Genomic DNA, 20,000 nt, shown 5'->3' on the forward strand with positions numbered 1-20,000 from the left:
TATGTGTAGTGCATAGCTTTGTGAGTATAGGTGTCTGTGTGTGCGTGTGAAAGGGTTCCAGGAGGAGTGTATCCATGTCCGACCCTTTGAACCGTGGCACGTCAGTCAGCAGCATGCCAAACCCAGGCCTTTGTCTCGCCGCTGTGTGTGTGAGTGTGAGTGAGTGGCTGTTTCATTAGCCGGCTTTGTTGATATCAGAGGGCCTGTGTCAGCCGCAGCAGTAAAAAGCGCTCTGGCATTTTCTCCTGCGTCACAGAAAGCCCTCTGCTGCTCTCCAGCTTTTTTTTAAAGTTGTTTTTTCACTACTCGCAGATCTGACAGGTGTTCTCATCGACTCTTCTGTGATATACAAGTAGTTTCTTTTAATTGCTGTCATAAATGAATGAGTGACAATTAAGTGTTATTGTCTTTGGCACAGTGAGACACATAGCAGCCATTCCAATGCGATCTGCAGGTCAACAAGCCCAGTTTCGGGGGAAAACGCATTACTTAATAATCTAAGCTCCTTATATGAACAGTTAGTGTTTATTTCCTAGGTAAAACATGACTATTATAATAAATACTAAGAACATTCCTACATATAATTGTAGTTTTACATCACTGGTCTCAGGAACACACTCCCTAATAATGCCCTTGATTTCACCAGGAACATACACCCTATAGACAAAAGTATTGGGACACCCGCTTGTTCATTGTTTCTTCCGAAATCAAGTCAAATAAATAAGGGCTCATCCTGCTTTTGATGGCGTAACTGTCTCTACTGTCTAGCGATGGCTTTCATCCAGCTTTGCATTCAGCGACAAGACCATTAGTGAGGTCAGGATGTTGGATGATCAGCACCCCACCCCATCCCCAACTCTCCAACTTATCCCAAAAAATACTGGACGGAGCACCACCATGCATCATTCCAGAGAACACAGTTACTCTGCAGCTCAATGCTGGGCGGCTCTATACCCCTCTAGCCCACGCCTGGCATTAGGCACCAGCATAGTGCCAATAGGTTCATGTTTATCTGTCCAGATAGTCCTATTCTATTGGCTAAAAGTTCTTTTTTACATATCTACAGGGACTAGACAAGCTGTGTGTGTGTGTGTGTAAGCAGAGGGTGCAACTTATAGCAGCTGAATGAAGGCGTTCATTAGAAGGGGTGTCCACAAACATTTGGACAATTGTGTACAATTATATTTTCAGTGTATTCGCTGTCCTTGCATTTGTGTTGTATGTAAATTGTCCCTGACAGCTTCAAGTAGCTGGGGGTATGTGTGTGTGTGTGTGTGTGAGAGCTTGGCTGCACCATGCCAGAGCAGTGGTTTTACCAGCAGTGGGATGTTCTACATGTCTTACAATAAACCACACTTTACTAATTCCTCCTTTTCAGAGCAAGCTGGACTGCAGCAAGAAGTAGACAGGACAGAGGCGGAGCTTGTGAGGCTTCAGCGGGACGTCTGGGAGCTGCAGTCAACCCTGGATACCTGTCGCCTTCAGAATCAGAAGTTGGAGAACCTGATCCAGCACCAGGAACTCTTGCAGAAGCAGAACCAGCAGGCCCAATCGTATATTCAGAGTGCGTATGCTCATTAATTCCTGGACAAACACAAAAGCAAACGCCTTAGACATGCACAAAAGCAAACGTTGAACAATAACGGGTGCCATAATTACAGTTACTGTGACAAAATGTGTCCCAATACTTTTGTCCATGTTGTGTATCTTGAAGGTAGCTGTTTGGCTGAGTTCTAGTGGCTAGGCTAGCAGTTGTTTGAGCATCCCAGGGATTGCAAGTGGTTGTATGACACAATGCATGCTGGGTATTGTAGTGATGGGACATTTATGGATAAAAACATGATAACGATAAAACCCTGAAGGATGAGTGATACAGTGCGGCTCAGTGGAACAGCACAGAACAACGTTTCCTACATTTACACCGAACACTCAGAGTGTTAAATTTAGCCTAGCACCCACAGTGTTGATGTAACCCTGGCAGATATGCTGTACAGTACACGGCTCAAACATATTTACAGCTGGTGTTGGGCCAGATTGCCCTTTTAACACATTGGGCCGGTTTCCCGGACAGGGATTAAGCCTAGTCCTGGACTGTATTTTTATTTATTTTTTTCAGTGGAAAACCTCCATTTATAAAGCTTAACTCCTTTCTGGGAAACTGGCCCACTGTTGTCTAATCATGTTAACTCTGATGAAAACAATATCACATATTTAAATACTGAAATGCAATATTAGCAGCAATAATAACTGGGAATTGTGCCAAACGCCCCACATTTTATCTCGTTCATATGAAATCAGCACTCATCTCTCAAACCTTTCAGCTATATAAACCACTTTTGGGCCAGTTCCAATATGTGCTTTTAACGCTACACTCTTAAGAAAAAAAGATGCCTTAGAAAAACATTTTTGCTTCCAGAAAGAACCACAGAAATACACTGCAGGGACAAAAGTATTTGGACACTTGCTCATGTGCTATATCTTCAAGCATATTTAAAAGAGTTGAACCTGCTCTTGTTGGAGTAACTGTCTCTACGGTCCAGGGAAAACAGCATACTACTACACTAGACTAGGAGGAGCATTGCTGTGAGGATTTGATTGCATAGATCCCCAACTCATCCCAAACAAAAGTACTGGATCATTGGATTATCATTCCAGAGAACACATTCCAGTCCCTCCACTGCTCCACAGCTCAGTGCTGGGTGGCTTTATACCCCTTCTAGCCCACGCCTGGCATTATTAGGCATGGTGTGCATTTGCACGTCTGTGTCAGCAACGGGTGCAATTTAAAGTAGCTGAGTGCATTTATTAGAAAGGGTGTCCAAAAACATTTGGACATGTAATGCATGTGAAAGTGAGAAGCGTTTAATTGAGTATTTGCGTGTAAAATGAGTATTTAGACAAAACCTGCTGGCCAGTTAGGAAGCTGAGTGTCCAAAATATTAACCGGTCGCAGTTTCTTCATATCTTCTTCAAATCAGAAGTGGCGTGGAAACATTAGAAAGGAAGCACTTGTGTGAGTGTGTATTAGCGTGCGTGACAGGTGTGTGGGGGAGGAATCTGTCCCTCGTCCCGCTGATTCCTCTGGCAGCCCTCCTGCGCTCATGCTGAAGTCTCGCTGGGGCATTTAACACTTGGGAAATGTTTCTCCTGTCAGCCAGCCAAGAGACTGTAACCTCCACCAGCAAACGCACAGGAGCTGCGGCTTCTGGAACCTGCTGCTAGAGAGCGACAGAGGGAGCGAGAGAGAGAGTGCTGCTGTAATGCTTAGCTAGCGAGCAAGCAGCGTTCAAGTTAATGTCATGCGGAGGCTTGCATTTATTGCCTGAGAACCGGCCCAGACTGCAGCGAGCTGAGTGCTTTTTTTTCCACCTTGAAATCCACGCGCCGGCTGGGGGGCATGTATGAGTGTGTGTGTGTGTGTGTGGGTGTGTGGGTGTGTGTGACTTTGTTTTTGTACATTTATAAGACAACAGTTTTGCAGGAAAAGAATAAAATGACAAACAACATAACCCTGTATATACACACTAGTTTATACAGTATATTGACAAAAGTATTGGGACACTGAACTCTTATTCAGTCCCATTGCCACCACAGGTGTATAAAACCAAGCCCCTAGCCATGCAGTCGGCCTTTCTTACACACATCAGTGAAAGAACGGGAGGTTCTAAAGATCTCACTGAACTCCAGTGTGGTTCTGTATGTAATAGGAGACACCGCTGCACCAACAACAACAACAAGTCAGCTGGTGAAATTTTATAATTTCCTCCCTCCTAGATCTTCCTCCACCAGCTGTGAGTGGTGTTATTATTGAACAGTGGAAGAGTTTAGGAGGAACAGCTCACAGAGAGCAGCTCAGCCACCAAGTGTCTGTCAGACCATGTAAAGTTACAGAGCGGGGTCAGGGCCGAGTGCTGAGCTCAGAGCAGAGTGCAGAAAAGCCTCCAACTGACTCAATAACTGCAGAGCTCCAGACCTGCTGCTGCTGGTAGAGCTTAGAGCAAAGGGGGACCGAAGGGGGACCAGCTCCATATTAATAATGCCAATGGGTTTAGAATTGAATCTCAAAAAAGCTCCTGTAGTTGTAATGTGCAGGTGTCCCAGTACTTTGTACTCAGTACATACATATCATGTATGTATGCATATGTCCATTCAATACTGACTACTGCAGCTCCCTTCTGGCTGGTCTTCCTATGAGCACCATCAGGCCCCTGTAATTGATCCAACATGGGTCGTCTTCAATGATTAAACCCCTGACTCTGGCCTACAAAAGCCAAGACTGGACCAGCCAGCCCCGCCGTACTTGATGGCGATGGTCAAAAGCCGATCTGCACCGAGAGCCCTTCCAGCTTCAAGTACGGCTCAGCTCGACCCGCCATCCCTCAAAATCCACGGAAGACGAGCGTCCAGGCTTTTATCTGTCCTGCACCGAAGTGGTGGAACAAACTTCCCCTGGGTGTCCAACACTCGCTGTCTTCAAACCCAGACTGAAGACCCTCGGTCTCCATACTGACTTCTGTATTGAGTAGAATCTAGAAGCTTAGAGGGATCTTCTGGGTCTTAGTCTATATAAACTAGCTAAGGGTATTTTCTGAGTAAACAGTGAAGCCCTTTTGTAAGGATAAGCTCTGGATAATGTAAATGGTTGCTACAGTGTTTGGTACTTGCTACTGCTTTGGTACTTCAGGCAGTTGTTATGGTGTTGTTTACAGGTGTTGGTTGGTGACTACATAGTTATTATTAACCATAACAATACTAGACTCCATAAGGAGAGCTTTGGGGGTGTTTTAATGAACACAGTGATGGAAAACCACGATGTTTTTAGGAATATTATTCATATTTATTCTAATATTAGTATTTTACTGAGCTAATAAACTTACTGCTCAGATAAGCAGCTGTTCATGACAAGTCTAATAAAGGTAATACATAGGGGATATACTTTATAACATATAGGTACTTAAACACATAGGAGATGCGCATGACCCTTAGTCCTGACAAGGTATGAAAAAACAATCCTATCTGTGTGTGTGTGTGTGTGTGTGTGTGTGTGTGTGTGTGTGTTTGCACCTCTTGCTTTTTGCCTCTTCTGGTCATGTCACGGTGACCAGAAAGCAATTATCAGCTTATTGCAGTTCAGAAAGAGCTCTCCTGCATGAGCCTCTTCTCCCCTGAAAGAGAAAATGTCAGGGTGACATCAGCTGCATAGTGGAGAGCGCTTTCATCAGGGAATAAACACACACACACACACACACACTCACTCACCGAATTGATTCAGCCTTTCAACACCAGTCAGCGAGCCAGCCAGTCGGTCACTGTACACACACACACACACACACACACACACATACAGACTCAAACACACGTGTGTCCACAGAACAGAACAAAATGACCCACTACATGTCCGGCCCTGCCAGCCTCCACCAGAAGCTTCCACAAAGTTATGTCCGAGGCCAAGCCGGGATAAAAACTGAATGTGCAGTAACAAACTACTCTTTGTACACACACACACACACACATATATACACACATACACACACTCATACGCACACTCACACACGTTCAGCGGCCAGGATAAACACTTCCTCCCAAGCCGCAGGTGCAGGAAGGGCCCTGCTGTTCTTTTGTGAAGGAAGACTGGAAGCAGTCCTCTGTAATTCACTCTCACTGCCTTTCTCATCCTGTGCTTTTTTAATTACTGATGCTAAATGCTAAATTTAAACGAGGGACTAAAAGAAGAAAACCCAGCAGCCATAACATTAATACTGAGTAGGTCCCAACTGTGACACCATGAGGCATGGACTCCACAAGACCTCTGAAGGCATCATGTAGTATCTGGCAGTATTTAGGCCTATGGATCAGCAACATGTCTGGAGGAGGTGGCAGGAGGAGCTCAAGTGGCATTTACCGTATTCACCCTAATAGTGCGTAAACCTGGACGCTCCTACCAGGTTTCTGCCCGCATCTCAGCAGGCCTCGCTGACGTCTCTTCTTGGATGGCGGCTCACCACCTCAAACTCAACCCCAGCAAGACAGAGCTGCTGTACATCCCGGGAACGTACATCCCGGGAACTGCTGGACCTAAAAACGATCTTGCCATCACCTTTGAGAACTGATCACTCCTTCTACAGAAGCACGAAGTCTTGGTGTAGTGATGGGTGATCAGTTATCGTTCTCAAGTCATGTTGCAAACGTAACTCGGTCCTGCAGATTTCTTCTGTACAACATCTGGAGAATTCGACCCTTCCTCTCTAGAGAGGCCACCCAGGTGCTTGTTCAGTCTCTCGTCACTTCCAGACTTGACTACTGCAACTCTCTTCTGGCTGCTCTCCCTCTGCGCACCATCAGACCCCTGCAACTCACCCAGAAAGCAGCGGCACGGGTCGGGTCGTCTTCAACGTTCCTAAATTCAGCCATGTCAGTCCACTGCTGCGTTCTCTCTTCACCGGCTTCCTGTAGCTGCTGCCCAGGTCATCAGATTCAAACCCCTGATGTTGGTCTACAAAGCCAAGACTGGACCAGCCAGCCCCTCCGTACTTGATGGCGATGGTCAAAAGCTGATCTGCACCAAGAGCCCTTCCAGCTTCAAGTACAGCTCGGCTCGACCCGCCATCCTTTAAGATCCACGGAAGACGAGCATCCAGACTTTTTTCTGTCCTGCACCAAAGTGGTGGAACGAACTTCACCTGGGTGTCCGAACAGCAGAGTTGCTCGCTGTCTTGGACGAATAGCAGAGTACTATGGTCACTATTGTCTTGTGTTTAGTAATGTCAAAGCTTAAAGGTATCTTTGAACTATTAGTGTATTTTAACTAGCTGAGGTTTTCTTGGGTAAACAGTGAAGCACTTTGTAAGTCGCTCTGGAGAAGAGCGTCTGCTAAATGCCGTAAATGTAAATGTACTGTGTATTCTCTGTGTGACTGCACTGCAACCCCAGTACCATGATGGCTGGTATGAATACATGCACCGTTACAACCTTATTCCAAACTGTTATAAATACTGTAAGCGATATTTACAGGTGTGATAGACCTGCCCTTTAACAGGTCTTGAACCTGATGATGATGATGAACGAGAGCTTGTTTGTTTTAGAAACTCTTTGAAAGGACAGGTGCAATGAGAGAGAGAGAGAGAGAGAGAGAGAGAGAGAGAGAGAGAGAGCTGTATGAAGACAGAAAGGCATATAATAAAGAGAGAGCTGGAAGCTTTGAGAGGTAAGAGGCGGTTGGAGATGGGGAAAGAGAGAGAGAGAGAGGTCAGGGCGTCTCGGTCTGCTCTGCGCGGCAGGAAGGAGCAGCCACTCACCTTTTCAGGCTCTGCCGGACGAGCAGTGTGTATGTGTGTGTGTTTGTGTGTGTGTGTGGATACATCTGCTTTCTCTGTTGTGTTTGTGTGTGCCACAGTTTTTATGCACTCTTCTCGTCCTGATGGACTGAATCGGGCTAAATCAGGTCCCCAGCAGACCAAGGACCTCGGTCAGATGTTCCTGTCTTATGAAAGGTTTGCTGGTTCACACAGGCACGGTATATTTGCCAAATGGAAATACCGGGACAGATTCGTAAAACGCACTGCCAGATTGGCAACATGCCAGATTGGGTAATATTGATCATGCCTTCCGCCTAAAAGTCGTCCCACGACAAATACGTTTCCAAATGATTCCAAAACACCAGGAACGACTAAGTGCAGGTCTGTTAACATTCCTGCTGGATTTCTCACGCTGCTGTTTTGCAGTCAATTTTTAATAAAAGAGGGGGGAATAGGAAGTGGCCAGGCTCTCCATAAACTGACTCTGCAAAAACCACCACTGTAACCTATTCCTCCCTCACTTTTCTACCTAATTTAGTCATTCCCATGTCCCACCCACCAGCCAGCACATCTTTTTTGTCCAAGCCAACCAACTACTTTCTTTTAAACTGCTGCTAACACAACATCCCTGGACAGCTGAATGTGCTTGGATTTCAGTTCTGCTATGTCAGCGAACAGACGCCTGTGCTGCCTAGCACCGTGGTGGGGAGGAGGAGACATCCTGCGAGTGCACGGCCGATTATACAAACCTGCAGTCGTCCACAGGTCGAGTTACCACTTAGACAGTTGTGCCACTCGGAAACCCCGAAAAAAAAAAAAGTGAATTTCTATAAATAGGATATCATTGCTGAGCAGCACTTCTGCAGCACTGTTACTGCTAATGTCTATGAATCTGGTCCATAGAGTTCAGACCAATGGGCTTTGGTCATACGGCTAATGATTATACGTTGCAGCACAGTGCACTGCCCACATACGTTCTGATGTGTATGAGTGCAGTCTGTATATGTCTGTTCTTGTAAAGCTGGTCCTCATCACCTGCAGGCTTTGTGTGCCTGTATGTGAGTGTGAATGTAAGTGAGTAAGTGTGTGTGTGTGTGTGTGTGTGTGTGTGTGCTTGTAGTAATGCCAGTAGCAAAGCTCTAAATCAGTCAGGCTCACTCCTACACTGCTGCCCTCCCCTTTACACAAGCACTAGTCTGTCTCTCAGTCTCTCTCTGTCTCAGTTTCTCTCTCTCTCTCTTTCTCTCTGTCTCTACTGTGATGGACTGCATTTAGATGTTAGTACTAGGCAATAAGCAATAAGCAAATAAACACATAAAAACACATAAAAACATAATAATATCAGATAATAAACCTGTACAGAGCATTTTCTGAAGAAAGCACTGATTAGCTGTGCTAGGCTGATGCTAGATGGTCCCTGTGGGGAAACTGTATTTGCTAAGTGGCATCCCAGGTGGTTGCTAGGTTGTTGTTGTGTAGTTTCTGTGTTTTTCCTGGTGGTTGCTAGGGCGATACAGGTATAGTAAATTAATTAATAGTGTTTAATTGTGTATAACAAATAATGTTAGAAAAAGAACATTAATAAAAGGAAAAGTATCTTTCCATAAACAATATAAACGAAATTACAAAAAGTAGCAGCTCGATAAGCTACTTTAAAGAATTTTAAAGTAATTTAGATACTTAACCACTGAGTAATTTAGATACTTGACTACTAAGTAATTTAGCTACTTAACTACTGAGTGATTTAGCTTATTAATTTGTGAGTAATTTATATACTTAAGTTCTGAGAAACCTAGTTACTTAAGTACTTTATAATTTAGTTACTTAACCACTGAGTAATTTAGATACTTAACTACTAAGTGATTTAGCTACTTAACCACTGAAAAACTTTGTTACTTAAGTACTGAGTAATTTAGCTACTTAACCACTGAGTATTATAGATACTTAACTACTGAGTAATTTAGATACTTAACTACTGAGTAATTTAGATACTTAACCACTGAGTAATTTAGATACTTAACCACTGAATAATTTAGATACTTAACTACTAAGTGATTTAGCTACTTAACCACTGAGAAACTTAGTTACTTAAGTACTGAGTAATTTAGCTACTTAACCACTGAGTATTATAGATACTTAACTACTGAGTAATTTAGATACTTAACCACTGAGTAATTTAGATACTTAACCACTGAGAAACTTAGTTACTTAAGTACTGAGTAATTTAGCTACTTAACCACTGTGTATTATAGATACTTAACTACTGAGTAATTTAGATACTTAACCACTGAGTAATTTAGATACTTAACCACTGAGTAATTTAGATACTTAACCACTGAGTAATTTAGATACTTAACTACTAAGTGATTTAGCTACTTAACCACTGAGAAACTTAGTTACTTAAGTACTGAGTAATTTAGCTACTTAACCACTGAGTAATTTAGATACTTAACCACTGAGTAATTTAGATACTTAACTACTGAGTAATTTAGATACTTAACTACTGAGTAGTTTAGCTACTTAACCACTGAGTAATTTAGATACTTAACCACTGAGTAATTTAGATACTTAACTACTGAGTAGTTTAGCTACTTATACTACATACGTACTGCGTAATTTAGCTACTTATACTACATACATACTGAGTAATTTAGCTACTTAAGCTACTTAAGGAATGAGTAATATGCATTGTATCATCTTTGTACATCCAGGATCTTTCAACATATGCCCAAGTTTAATTACAGACTCCTTGTTCCTGCTTTAGTAGGAGTACAAACGTCCTTGCTTGTGAATGTATTTAAGAACTAAAAATAAACTTACTTATTCATTAGGAGGGGTGTCCATAAACATTTGGACAATTACTGTACTTGAGTACTTAGGTAAAATGAATACTTCATCCAATTGTGTTTAGGTACATGTAACTGAGCAGACGTAACTAATAATACTACATACTAAATACTCTAAAATCGGTTCCAATAATTGTTTAATATACAATCAGAACACATCGTCAGTCTCCCTATATCACATGTGTGGGTGAAACACTACTGGTTCAAATGTTTGTGGACACCTCTTCTAATGAGTGCATTCAGCTACTTTAAATTGCACCCATTGCAAATGCACACACAGCTTGTCTAGTCCCTGCAGAGAAGTACTGCCAATAGAATAGGACTCTCTGGAGATCAACATGAACCCATTGGCACCATGCTGCTGCCTAATGCCAAGAGTGGGCTAGAGGGGTCTAAAGCCCCCCAGTATTGAGCTATGTATCAGTGGAAGAACAGTGTTCTCTGGAATGATGGATGGTTAGAGCTCCATCCAATACTTTTAGGTTGAGTTGGGGAGGTAATGTGGTTGAGCTGGGTGGTGATCATCCAACATCCTGACCTCACTAATGCTCTTGTCGCTGAATGCAATCAGATCCTCACAGCAATGCTCCTCCAAAATCTAGTAGAAATTCTTCCCTGGACAGTAGAGACAGTTACTCCAACAAAAGCAGCATAAACTCATTTTTAATTCCCTTGCTTTCAATAAAACAATGAATGAGCAGGTGTCCCAATACTTTTGTCCGTATAATGTATCATGATATTATTGGTTTCTTTAGTTAATCTGTCTTTTTTCTCTTTTTTTTTAGAACTGAAGCAGGAGCTGGAGGTCCTGCAGGATGAGTCAGAGAGGCGTCGCAGTGAGAGAGTGTGCATGGAGAGACTTCTGGAGTGAGTACACACACCTTCACATATGAGCACACACACACCTGTTCATGCTCATGCTTTAACCACCCCGTCACACACACACAAAAACCATAGTTTTTTCGGAGACACTCATTCTCACATTCTTTCTCACCCTCTCACCACACACACATTCCAGCACACGAGCGGACACATACATTCTTGCTACATTGATTAATTTGCAAACTCCTAGACACACACTCTCACACACACACACACTCAAACATCCGAATAAACACACACATTCATTCTCACATTCACAAGTATTTTACATCACTTGTCACAGCTATACTTAGGCTCTGAACGATGGTTAAGATAGTATAACACACACAGACACACTCACACACACACACACACACACACACAGCTGAGGCTGGAGCATAAGCCTGATTACAGTAGGTCTGGGTGGGCCTGGGCCTGGGTGGGACAGGTAGCCAGTGCAGCTGGTAAAAAAACTGGGATGCTCCTCAGCAGCTGCACCTGAGACTCAGGTCACCATGCCCAGTGACTTGCTTAGTGGTGGCTCACCCAGGCTCGCCGCGTTGCCACTGTTGGGCCCTTGAGCAAGGCCTTTTACCCTCTTTGCTCCCTGGGCGCCGCAGCAATGGCTGCCCACCACTCCGGGCATGTGTGCTCACTGCCATTGTGTGTGTTCCAGTGGTGTATATGTGTGTGTGTTCACTGCACGGATGAAACAAAAAAAGAAAAAAGAAATTCACAAGTGGGGTACATGGTTATCTTGTCTAGAGGCTAGAGGGGTATCAAGACCTCCAGCATTGGGCTGTGAAACAGTGGAAGCCCCTTTTTTTGGCGTGATGGAGCTCCATACAAGATGTGTTTGAGATCCAGGACTATTCATTCAACGTCAGCCCCTGACCTCACTAATGTTCTCGTAGCAGAATGCAGTCAAATACCTCACAGCAATGTTCCAGCATGTAGAAGAAAGCCTTCCCAGATGAGTAGAGGCTGTTTCTGCACTGAAGGAGTGACAAACAGCCTGTTAATACCCTTGATTTCAGAGGAAAGGCTGGAGGAGTAGGTGTCTACAGACTTTTTTCTCAGGAAGCCTTCTGAGCAACACTCCAGCACTTGTTTGTAACTTAGATGATCCAGACAGAGACATGCTGTCATCACCCATCCTCAGAAAAAGAGCAGAGACTGGGCTGTATCTCTCCCTCTCTCGCTTTATCCCAAGAAACCTGTAGTGCTCACTTCCTCAAAGCGCCGCCAACTCAAAGACCATTAGAGCCATTTTTATCTCTCCTCTCCCCTTTCTTATCTGCTCGTCCTGACACTGGTCAGATGTGTTTTTGAAACTCTGTGGGTGTGTGTAGCCGCAGTCGGATGATTGCTCACTTTGGTAACACCCATCCATCTCCGTTCCTGACACTGAAAGGCTATTTTACTCCTGCTTTTCCCTGCAGAGGCGTTTTTTTTTTTTTTACACAGAGCAGGAGCTGGAAATATATATATTTCGTGTATGCTGTGTGTGCATGTCTCTCCCTCCCACTCTCTCCCCCTCTCTCTTTTTCTCGGGCTGTGTGACCTGCCAGACAGAGGGATGAAACCTTTCTGCTGACTAGCGTGAGCTGTGAGCTGCTTTGCACTTCATCCTACTCTCTGTCTCACATTAACACATGATAGTACATCAATGCACTGGAACCCATACCAGTACTGTATTTTAGTACCAGTATCAGCACTCATACCAGTACTGTATTTTAGTATCAGCACTCATACCAGTACTGTATTTTAGTGCCAGTATCAGCACTCATACCAGTACTGTATTTTAGTACCAGTATCAGCACTCATACCAGTACTGTATTTTAGTATCAGCACTCATACCAGTACTGTATTTTAGTGCCAGTATCAGCACTCATACCAGTACTGTATTTTAGTGCCAGTCTCAGCACTCATACCAGTACTGTATTTTAGTGTCCGTCTCAGCACTCATACCAGTACTGTATTTTAGTGCCAGTATCAGCACTCATACCAGTACTGTATTTTAGTGCCAGTATCAGCACTCATACCAGTACTGTATTTTAGTACCAGTATCAGCACTCATACCAGTACTGTATTTTAGTGCCAGTATCAGCACTCATACCAGTACTGTATTTAGTACCAGTCTCAGCACTCATACCAGTACTGTATTTTAGTACCAGTATCAGCACTCATACCCACTCATACCAGTACTGTTATTTTAGTGTCAGTATCAGCACTCATACCAGTACTGTATTTTAGTGCCAGTATCAGTAACCATACCAGTACTGTATTTAGTAGCAGTATCAGCACTCATACCAGTACTGTATTTTAGTGCCAGTATCAGCACTCATACCAGTACTGTATTTTAATAGCAGTATCAGCACTCATACCAGTACTGTATTTTAGTACCAGTATCAGCACTCATACCAGTACTGTATTTTAGTACCAGTATCAGCACCCATACCAGTACTGTATTTTAGTACCAGTATCAGCACTCATACCAGTACTGTATTTTAGTACCAGTATCAGCACTCATACCAGTACTGTATTTTAGTGTCAGTATCAGCACTCATACCAGTACTGTATTTTAGTACCAGTATCAGCACTCATACCAGTACTGTATTTTAGTACCAGTATCAGCACAGTACTTTTACATTACATGTAATTATTGAGAGAGCAGGAGAACAAGGGTGGGCCAGGCTCTGACCTGGTGACCCTGATCTACCTCCAGGCGCTGCTTTGCAAGACTGCTTTTGTGTTGCATTCCAGGCCATGGAGTGTGTGTGTGTGTGTGTGTGTGTGTGTGTGTGTGTGTGTGTGTGTGTGTCCATGTACAAAGCTTTGATATCTCCAGATACTGGAAAGAATGAGTGCTGTTTGTGTGCAGTCTGTGTTCCCATAACAACCGAGCGACCTCTAACCCCACATCACACACATATTTCGCAGTTTTGTTGTGTTGCCGAGGTGGCCTGTTGCCGTGGTAACCCTGATACGTGACGGTTAGGGATAATTTAAAAACGCATATGGAGTCTGAGGCTAGCAGTGTGATTACACTAAGAGAGAGAGAGAGAGAGAGAGAGAAAGGATAGACTGTGATCCTACACACACACACACACACACACACACACACACACACACTCTCTCTCTCACACACACACACACTCACACACGCTGGCTGTTTTGGATGTAGCTTTAGTTTTGTTCTGTATTGTTGTGGAGATATGGTAGACCAAGAGACACAGACACACACACACACACACACACATTCCTTACTGGCATACCAGTAGTTATGCATGACTACACCATCACACTCTAGAGGACCCAAACACACACACACACACACACACACACACACGTCATCTTAACACAGCGCACTTCTCTAGTAGTGGCTCTGCTCTGAAAGGTTGTCGGACTTCACTCCTGATGACCCTCGGCCGTTTCTACTGCTGCTATCTCCTCACATCTAAACCCCACACCCAGACGATCGGCCGAGACGCGCTCACCGGCTGGGGCAGTTTTCAGCTGTGCAATGTACCCGTCTGCCATAACATTAAAACCACTGACGGGGGAAGTGGAAAACGCTGATTATCTTCTTCATCTACAGTGGCTCCTGGCAAGGGGTGGATACCCGAGGCAGCAAGTGAACCTCTGAGACTGAGACACTTTAACAAGAACCAAACTTTGACGGCCACATGACTGGGTCAGAACATCTGCAAAACATCAGGCAGGTCTTGTGTGGTGTACCCAGTATGTAGTGGTGGTCAGCACCTACCAAAGGTGCTGCAAGAAAGGACGGTCAGTCAACTGGCAACATGGCACAGGCACCTAAGGTTCACTGATGCGATCCATGGAGTTAATGGAGAAAATATTTAATTGAAGAATTACGATAAACCCTGTAATGGACTGGCACTCTGTCCAGGGTCCAGGGGCTCCAAACCCACCACAACCCTGAGCAGGAAGCAGCGAATGAGAATATAAATGGATGGATAGATGTTAATATTAAAAAAACAAAAAAACAGTAACAAATAATTACTACAAATAATAAGTAAATGTTGAAAAATGCTTAATTGCTATAAAGTAAAGTAAAAAATTAATTGTAAAAAAAAATACAAATAATAATAACGACTCCATACTATTGTAAAGCTACTCGTTACCCAGGGTATTAGCTTTTAGCTCCTGGATAAAACATTATTTCACAAATAAAGGAAAAAGAGTCGATTGGTTTTTTCACTAAACTGTAGCTTCAGCTCAAGACCACACCTCAGCTTGGGGTCAGGTGACGCTCGACATGTGAGGAACTGCTCATTCTGCCATTAGCTCTACACCCCCCCCCCTCTCTCTCTTCACTCACATGTCGTGACTCCTGAACATCCTCCTTGTGTGTTTGTGTGCATTCGGAGAAAAAGGCCATTGCATGCCACAGATTCCCGCTCCCATTTGTTCCCAATTACTGAACCTCAAAGAGCAGCATCTACTGTTATTCCAGCAGAGCAAGACAGAGAGAGACAGACAGATGTGGAGGGAAAGACCAGTGAGGGGGTACTGGAATGTTGACGGGTATTAGAGATGGGTATAGACTAGTGTCAGACTTGTCGTAGTGTCTGTTTACCTGATAACAGAGAATATTGGGACACAGATTTTATGTTTTTAACATTTAAGGGCCTGTATCCTACGTTTGGTTTGTAAAAAATAGTCGGAATTCATTTTCAGCTCTTTCTTATTTTATTTTTTTTTTTAAACCAAACTTATCACCCTAATTCTAGATAGCCAATTACCCTAGTAAAAAAGTACTCTCCCACCATTAACATGTAATGCTCCCGACACTGGCAGGGTGAGGACTGACACAAGCCTCCTCCAACACAAGCGCAACCCGCCTCTTTTCCAGCTGCCGGCAACGCAACGCCACCGGCCGCCAGTGTGCTCAGAGGAAAGCACAGTACCGGGTGCTGGTGATGTTGAGAGAGAACGAACCATCTACATGCCTGGAGAGACCAATTGCGCATCTACACACACGGCCAATTGTGCTCTTTCGATCACAGCAGCAGTGCCGTAATCCACTGGATATATATATACCCTTTATTGAGAAATTCAGGCTGCTTTTGTTGCTGTAAATTGTATGTAAATGAGGTCTGTTCTGATTGGAAGAAAGTCTGCTTGTCAGTCAGTATTGCAGCGAAAGGGGCATTGTCTGTGTTGTGTTTAACCCTTAAACGTGTAGAGTTACTAGAGTTGTTGTTTTGCTATACAGTCGACTCATATGCTGTATTATTATTAGTTTCTTTATATTTCTTTAAAAAAAATTAAATTATTATTATTATTTTTTAATTTGTTTGCCAATTTTTCCCGCCCCCCCATACCCAAAGTCCTCCCAGCACTAGCGATGCTCCTGACACTGTGATACCCACTAGGCCAATTGTGCTCTTTTGGTCACAGCAGCAGTGCCTTAGTCCACTGGACCACTCAGAGCCCCACCAACCTCTCTCTATCCTTTACAGATAATCAGGCTGCTTTTGTTGCTGTACTATGTATGTAAATGAGCTCTGTTCTGACTGGCTGTCCCATAATGTGCCTCATTCAAAATAGAGCTGGAGCTGAAACACTTCTTGTAACTTTTTAACGTGAACAGGCTGGGGCTGAACTGCTCGTGCAGATAGTACAGGCACAGTTTTTGTGACGCCACAAACACAATACATTCAATGCAGGCTGTTTTGCAGCCTTGTTTAATTGCCATGGGCCTTACGGGCCCTTTAAGACTTTAATATTCAGAGCTATTATATTGTATTATATTATGTTCAGTAGCGAATATGAAAGCATGCTGTTAGTTATGCAGTTCTAAAAGCAAAGCACTGGCGTTTAGGCTCTCATATATACAGAGTACCCTCCTGTCCTGTACGCTCCAGACTGTGTACTGGTCTGGCAGGTCTTACATGCTGGTAGGTTATTTCTCTCTCTGTCTCCCTCACTCTCTTTCTTATCTCCGCTGCCTTGCTGGCATGTGAACGGCGAGGAAATAAAAGGTTATCTTAACCCGCTGTCAGATAGCAGCGTGTCACAGCGCTCGGGCAGAACCTTCCGGCCAGCTATAAGCAATAACAACAACAAAACAGATACGGCCATCAGGCGTCACGCGGCAAATCCGCCCCCGGCTCTCACCCGCCTCGCTAAGCCAGGCGGATCCGGACCCCATGGGGTGAGATTGACTCTTCCTGGGTGATTTCGGGCGGCTCTGCTGCTGTGGGGACGCGGGGTGAATGAGCCTGGTGCATGGGAGAGTTCACGATGGAGAGATTTTACTGACAACAAACAAAACAACCTCCAGTCGAAATGCCAGGCCGTTCCACTCTGCCCTTGAGAGAGAGGGAGGGAGGGAAGTCTGCTTGTCAGTCAGCATTGCCTGTGTTGTGTTACTGTTGCTGTTTTGTTATACAGTCGACTCACATGCTGTATTATTATTAGTTGTAATTATTCATATTAGTGCTGTCAAAGTTTTTAATTATTATATTTTTTAATCATTTTGTCTGCCGAATTTTTCCCTTTTTCCCCCCAAATCGGTACTACCAATTAACCCACCACAATTCTCCCAACACTAGAATGGCAAGAACTCAACACGTGAAACCAGCCGAGGCCTCCAATGCGGCTTTGTCAGGCAGTGCTACCACTACAGCCCAGGGGGTTGTGAGTTTGAATCCCAAGCCCTGCTGTTTTGCCATCAGTGGCCGAAGTCGGCTTGTTGGCTGTGCTCTCTCCGGGTGTGTAGATGGCGCTCTCTCCCCTCATCACTCTAAAGCGATGTTGGCCGGCACAGGAGTCTGTGGCTGAGCTGGTGCGGTGGAGCTGGGTGTGTCGGCTGCCTGGCAATGGCGCAGTGGTGGTGGTAGTGGCTGGGGACGTGGGTTAAGTCCTTACCCTCCTAGTGTCGGGAGCGTTACAGGGGGAAAGTACTACCTAGTGGGTCATTGACTAAGTGTTCCCTCTCGATTTTGCGTGACGGGGTGGTTGGATTGAACTCGGCTGATCCTGTCTAACGTGAAAAGCAACTAATAAAGATTTTGTTTACTGAAGGTCTCTTTTCTGCTCCTGGTTGTTTCTATGAAAAGCAAATCATTTAATATAAATATACAAAAATCGAATAAATGCAAGAGCAGCGGAAATGGAGAAGAGTGCAAAGAACAGTTGTTTTTTTCAGCTTCAAGAAGTTAACGTTAATCTGAAGTGCCAAGAGGTTTTGCTGGCATAGGAGAGAGATCCTAACAACCAGGAGGGAAGTAGGAGTGGACCCCTGGTGGCCCTCTGGCTGCTCAGACAAGGCCCAGACATGCGAAGCTCAGCCTAGATCCTGATTGCGTGTGGCAGGAAGGTCACTCCACGAGCCAGCCAGTCACAATGCCAGAAAGAGGATTTGGATGCTGTGTGTGTGTGTGTGTGTGTGTGTGTGAGACAGTGTTTTGCACGTCACAAGTGGCCTATATTAGACTTGGACTATTGGGGAGAACAGAATGAAGTGCTTAGGTATAGTAAAGATGTGGCAACACGCATGCATTTAAATATGTGGAAATAAGCATTGTAATCAAACACACACACACACACACACACACACACACACACTACCACAAACAGGTCTCTACTGTCTAGACTGGTGAAGTTAAAGACATAAAGACCTTAAAGACCTTAAAAATAAATAATGTAATTTGTAAGTTGAAGGTTATTTTTAGTATGTAGCGCTATATTATGTTTACATTACAATATTATTTAAAAGTAATTGTATAATTACTCATTTAATTACATTTTAATGACAGAAATATATTGAATTACATTTACATTCTACATTAACATGTTTGAGTCTGGATTTCTTGCTTTTTCATTTGTTTTAATGGCAACAAATGAGAAGAACACTGCAAAAATGTGAAGAAAAATATTCCTTAATTCCATAAAATAAGACTCTGCACTCATTTCATCAAAGATTTGAATCAAATTTTAATTATAATAAAGCATCTCCTCTTTGACTTACGAGCACAAACGTGGTGTGGACCTTGAGTTCTCCACTTTCTTCATTAAACTAATAATTATAATATACTAATATATACTAATATAGTTATAAAATTACAGCCTGTTTTTGTTATAAGTGCTGATCGCAGACCCCCACCTGTCTTCTCTTCTTCCAGGACCAAGCAGAAGGAGGAAGAGGAGCAGCGCTCTCAGCAGCGGCAGCAGATTGAAGAGCAGAGCGCCACCATACTGAGGTAAAAAGAACTGTGGTGGTCTTGGGTGACATGAATGATGGGATGTGTTCACAGTAGACTGAAAAACCTCCTCACCAGTTTCAGGATATTGAATATATCTATGAATCAGAATATAATTCTTTATATTGCCTATTATGGTCAAGAAGCTAATGTTAGCGTGCTGGCAGTACCAAGCTGGAGGACAGTATTGCAGCGAAAGGGGCATTGCCTGTGTTGTGTTTAACCCTTAAAAGTGTAGAGTTACTGTTTTTGTTTTGTTATACAGTCGACTCACATGCTGTATTATTATTATTAGTTGTAATTATTGATATTAGTGCTGTCAAAATCTTAATAATTATATTTATTGTTATTTTGTCTGCCGAATTTTTCCCTTTTTCCCCCCAAATCGGTACTGCCAATTTACCCTCCACAATTTTCCAGACACTAAGATGGCAAGAGCTCAACACATGTCTCACCCTAGACGTGGGGTCTAGTGCTTACATGTTGGCATCTTTAAATTTTTCTTCAGTAATTAAAAATGGATTATATGCATAAATGGTCATTGTTAGGAATGAAGACAGTCAGCATCCATAGAGGTCCTGCCCTATCATCAAAGGTTTATTACTAAATTACACACTACTCCCTATGTAGTGCACTATACAGGCCAGGATATATATATATATTCATATGTGGAAATCTGGTTCTATCTACATGTAGACGTTGTTACAGCCCACCTTAATCTCACATGGGTCCCACCTAGGCCCCCTGCGCAGTGTACAACC

The 20,000-nt window shown here is 43.6% G+C and overlaps 1 protein-coding gene across 1 annotated transcript in view; it reads left to right on the forward strand.

The window, feature by feature from the left end:
- The window catches only part of lekr1 (Leucine-, glutamate- and lysine-rich protein 1), a 124,894-nt gene that overhangs the window by 65,582 nt on the left and 39,312 nt on the right, over positions 1 to 20,000 (forward strand). Inside the window, exons 6-8 of the mRNA XM_072695866.1 lie at positions 1,379 to 1,564; positions 10,927 to 11,008; positions 19,162 to 19,239. Coding sequence (XP_072551967.1) covers positions 1,379 to 1,564; positions 10,927 to 11,008; positions 19,162 to 19,239 — 346 coding nt within the window. The remainder of the gene's footprint in view (positions 1 to 1,378; positions 1,565 to 10,926; positions 11,009 to 19,161; positions 19,240 to 20,000) is intronic.

Source organism: Salminus brasiliensis, chromosome 13 (assembly GCF_030463535.1).
Source record: "Salminus brasiliensis chromosome 13, fSalBra1.hap2, whole genome shotgun sequence".
Lineage (NCBI taxonomy): Eukaryota > Metazoa > Chordata > Actinopteri > Characiformes > Bryconidae > Salminus > Salminus brasiliensis.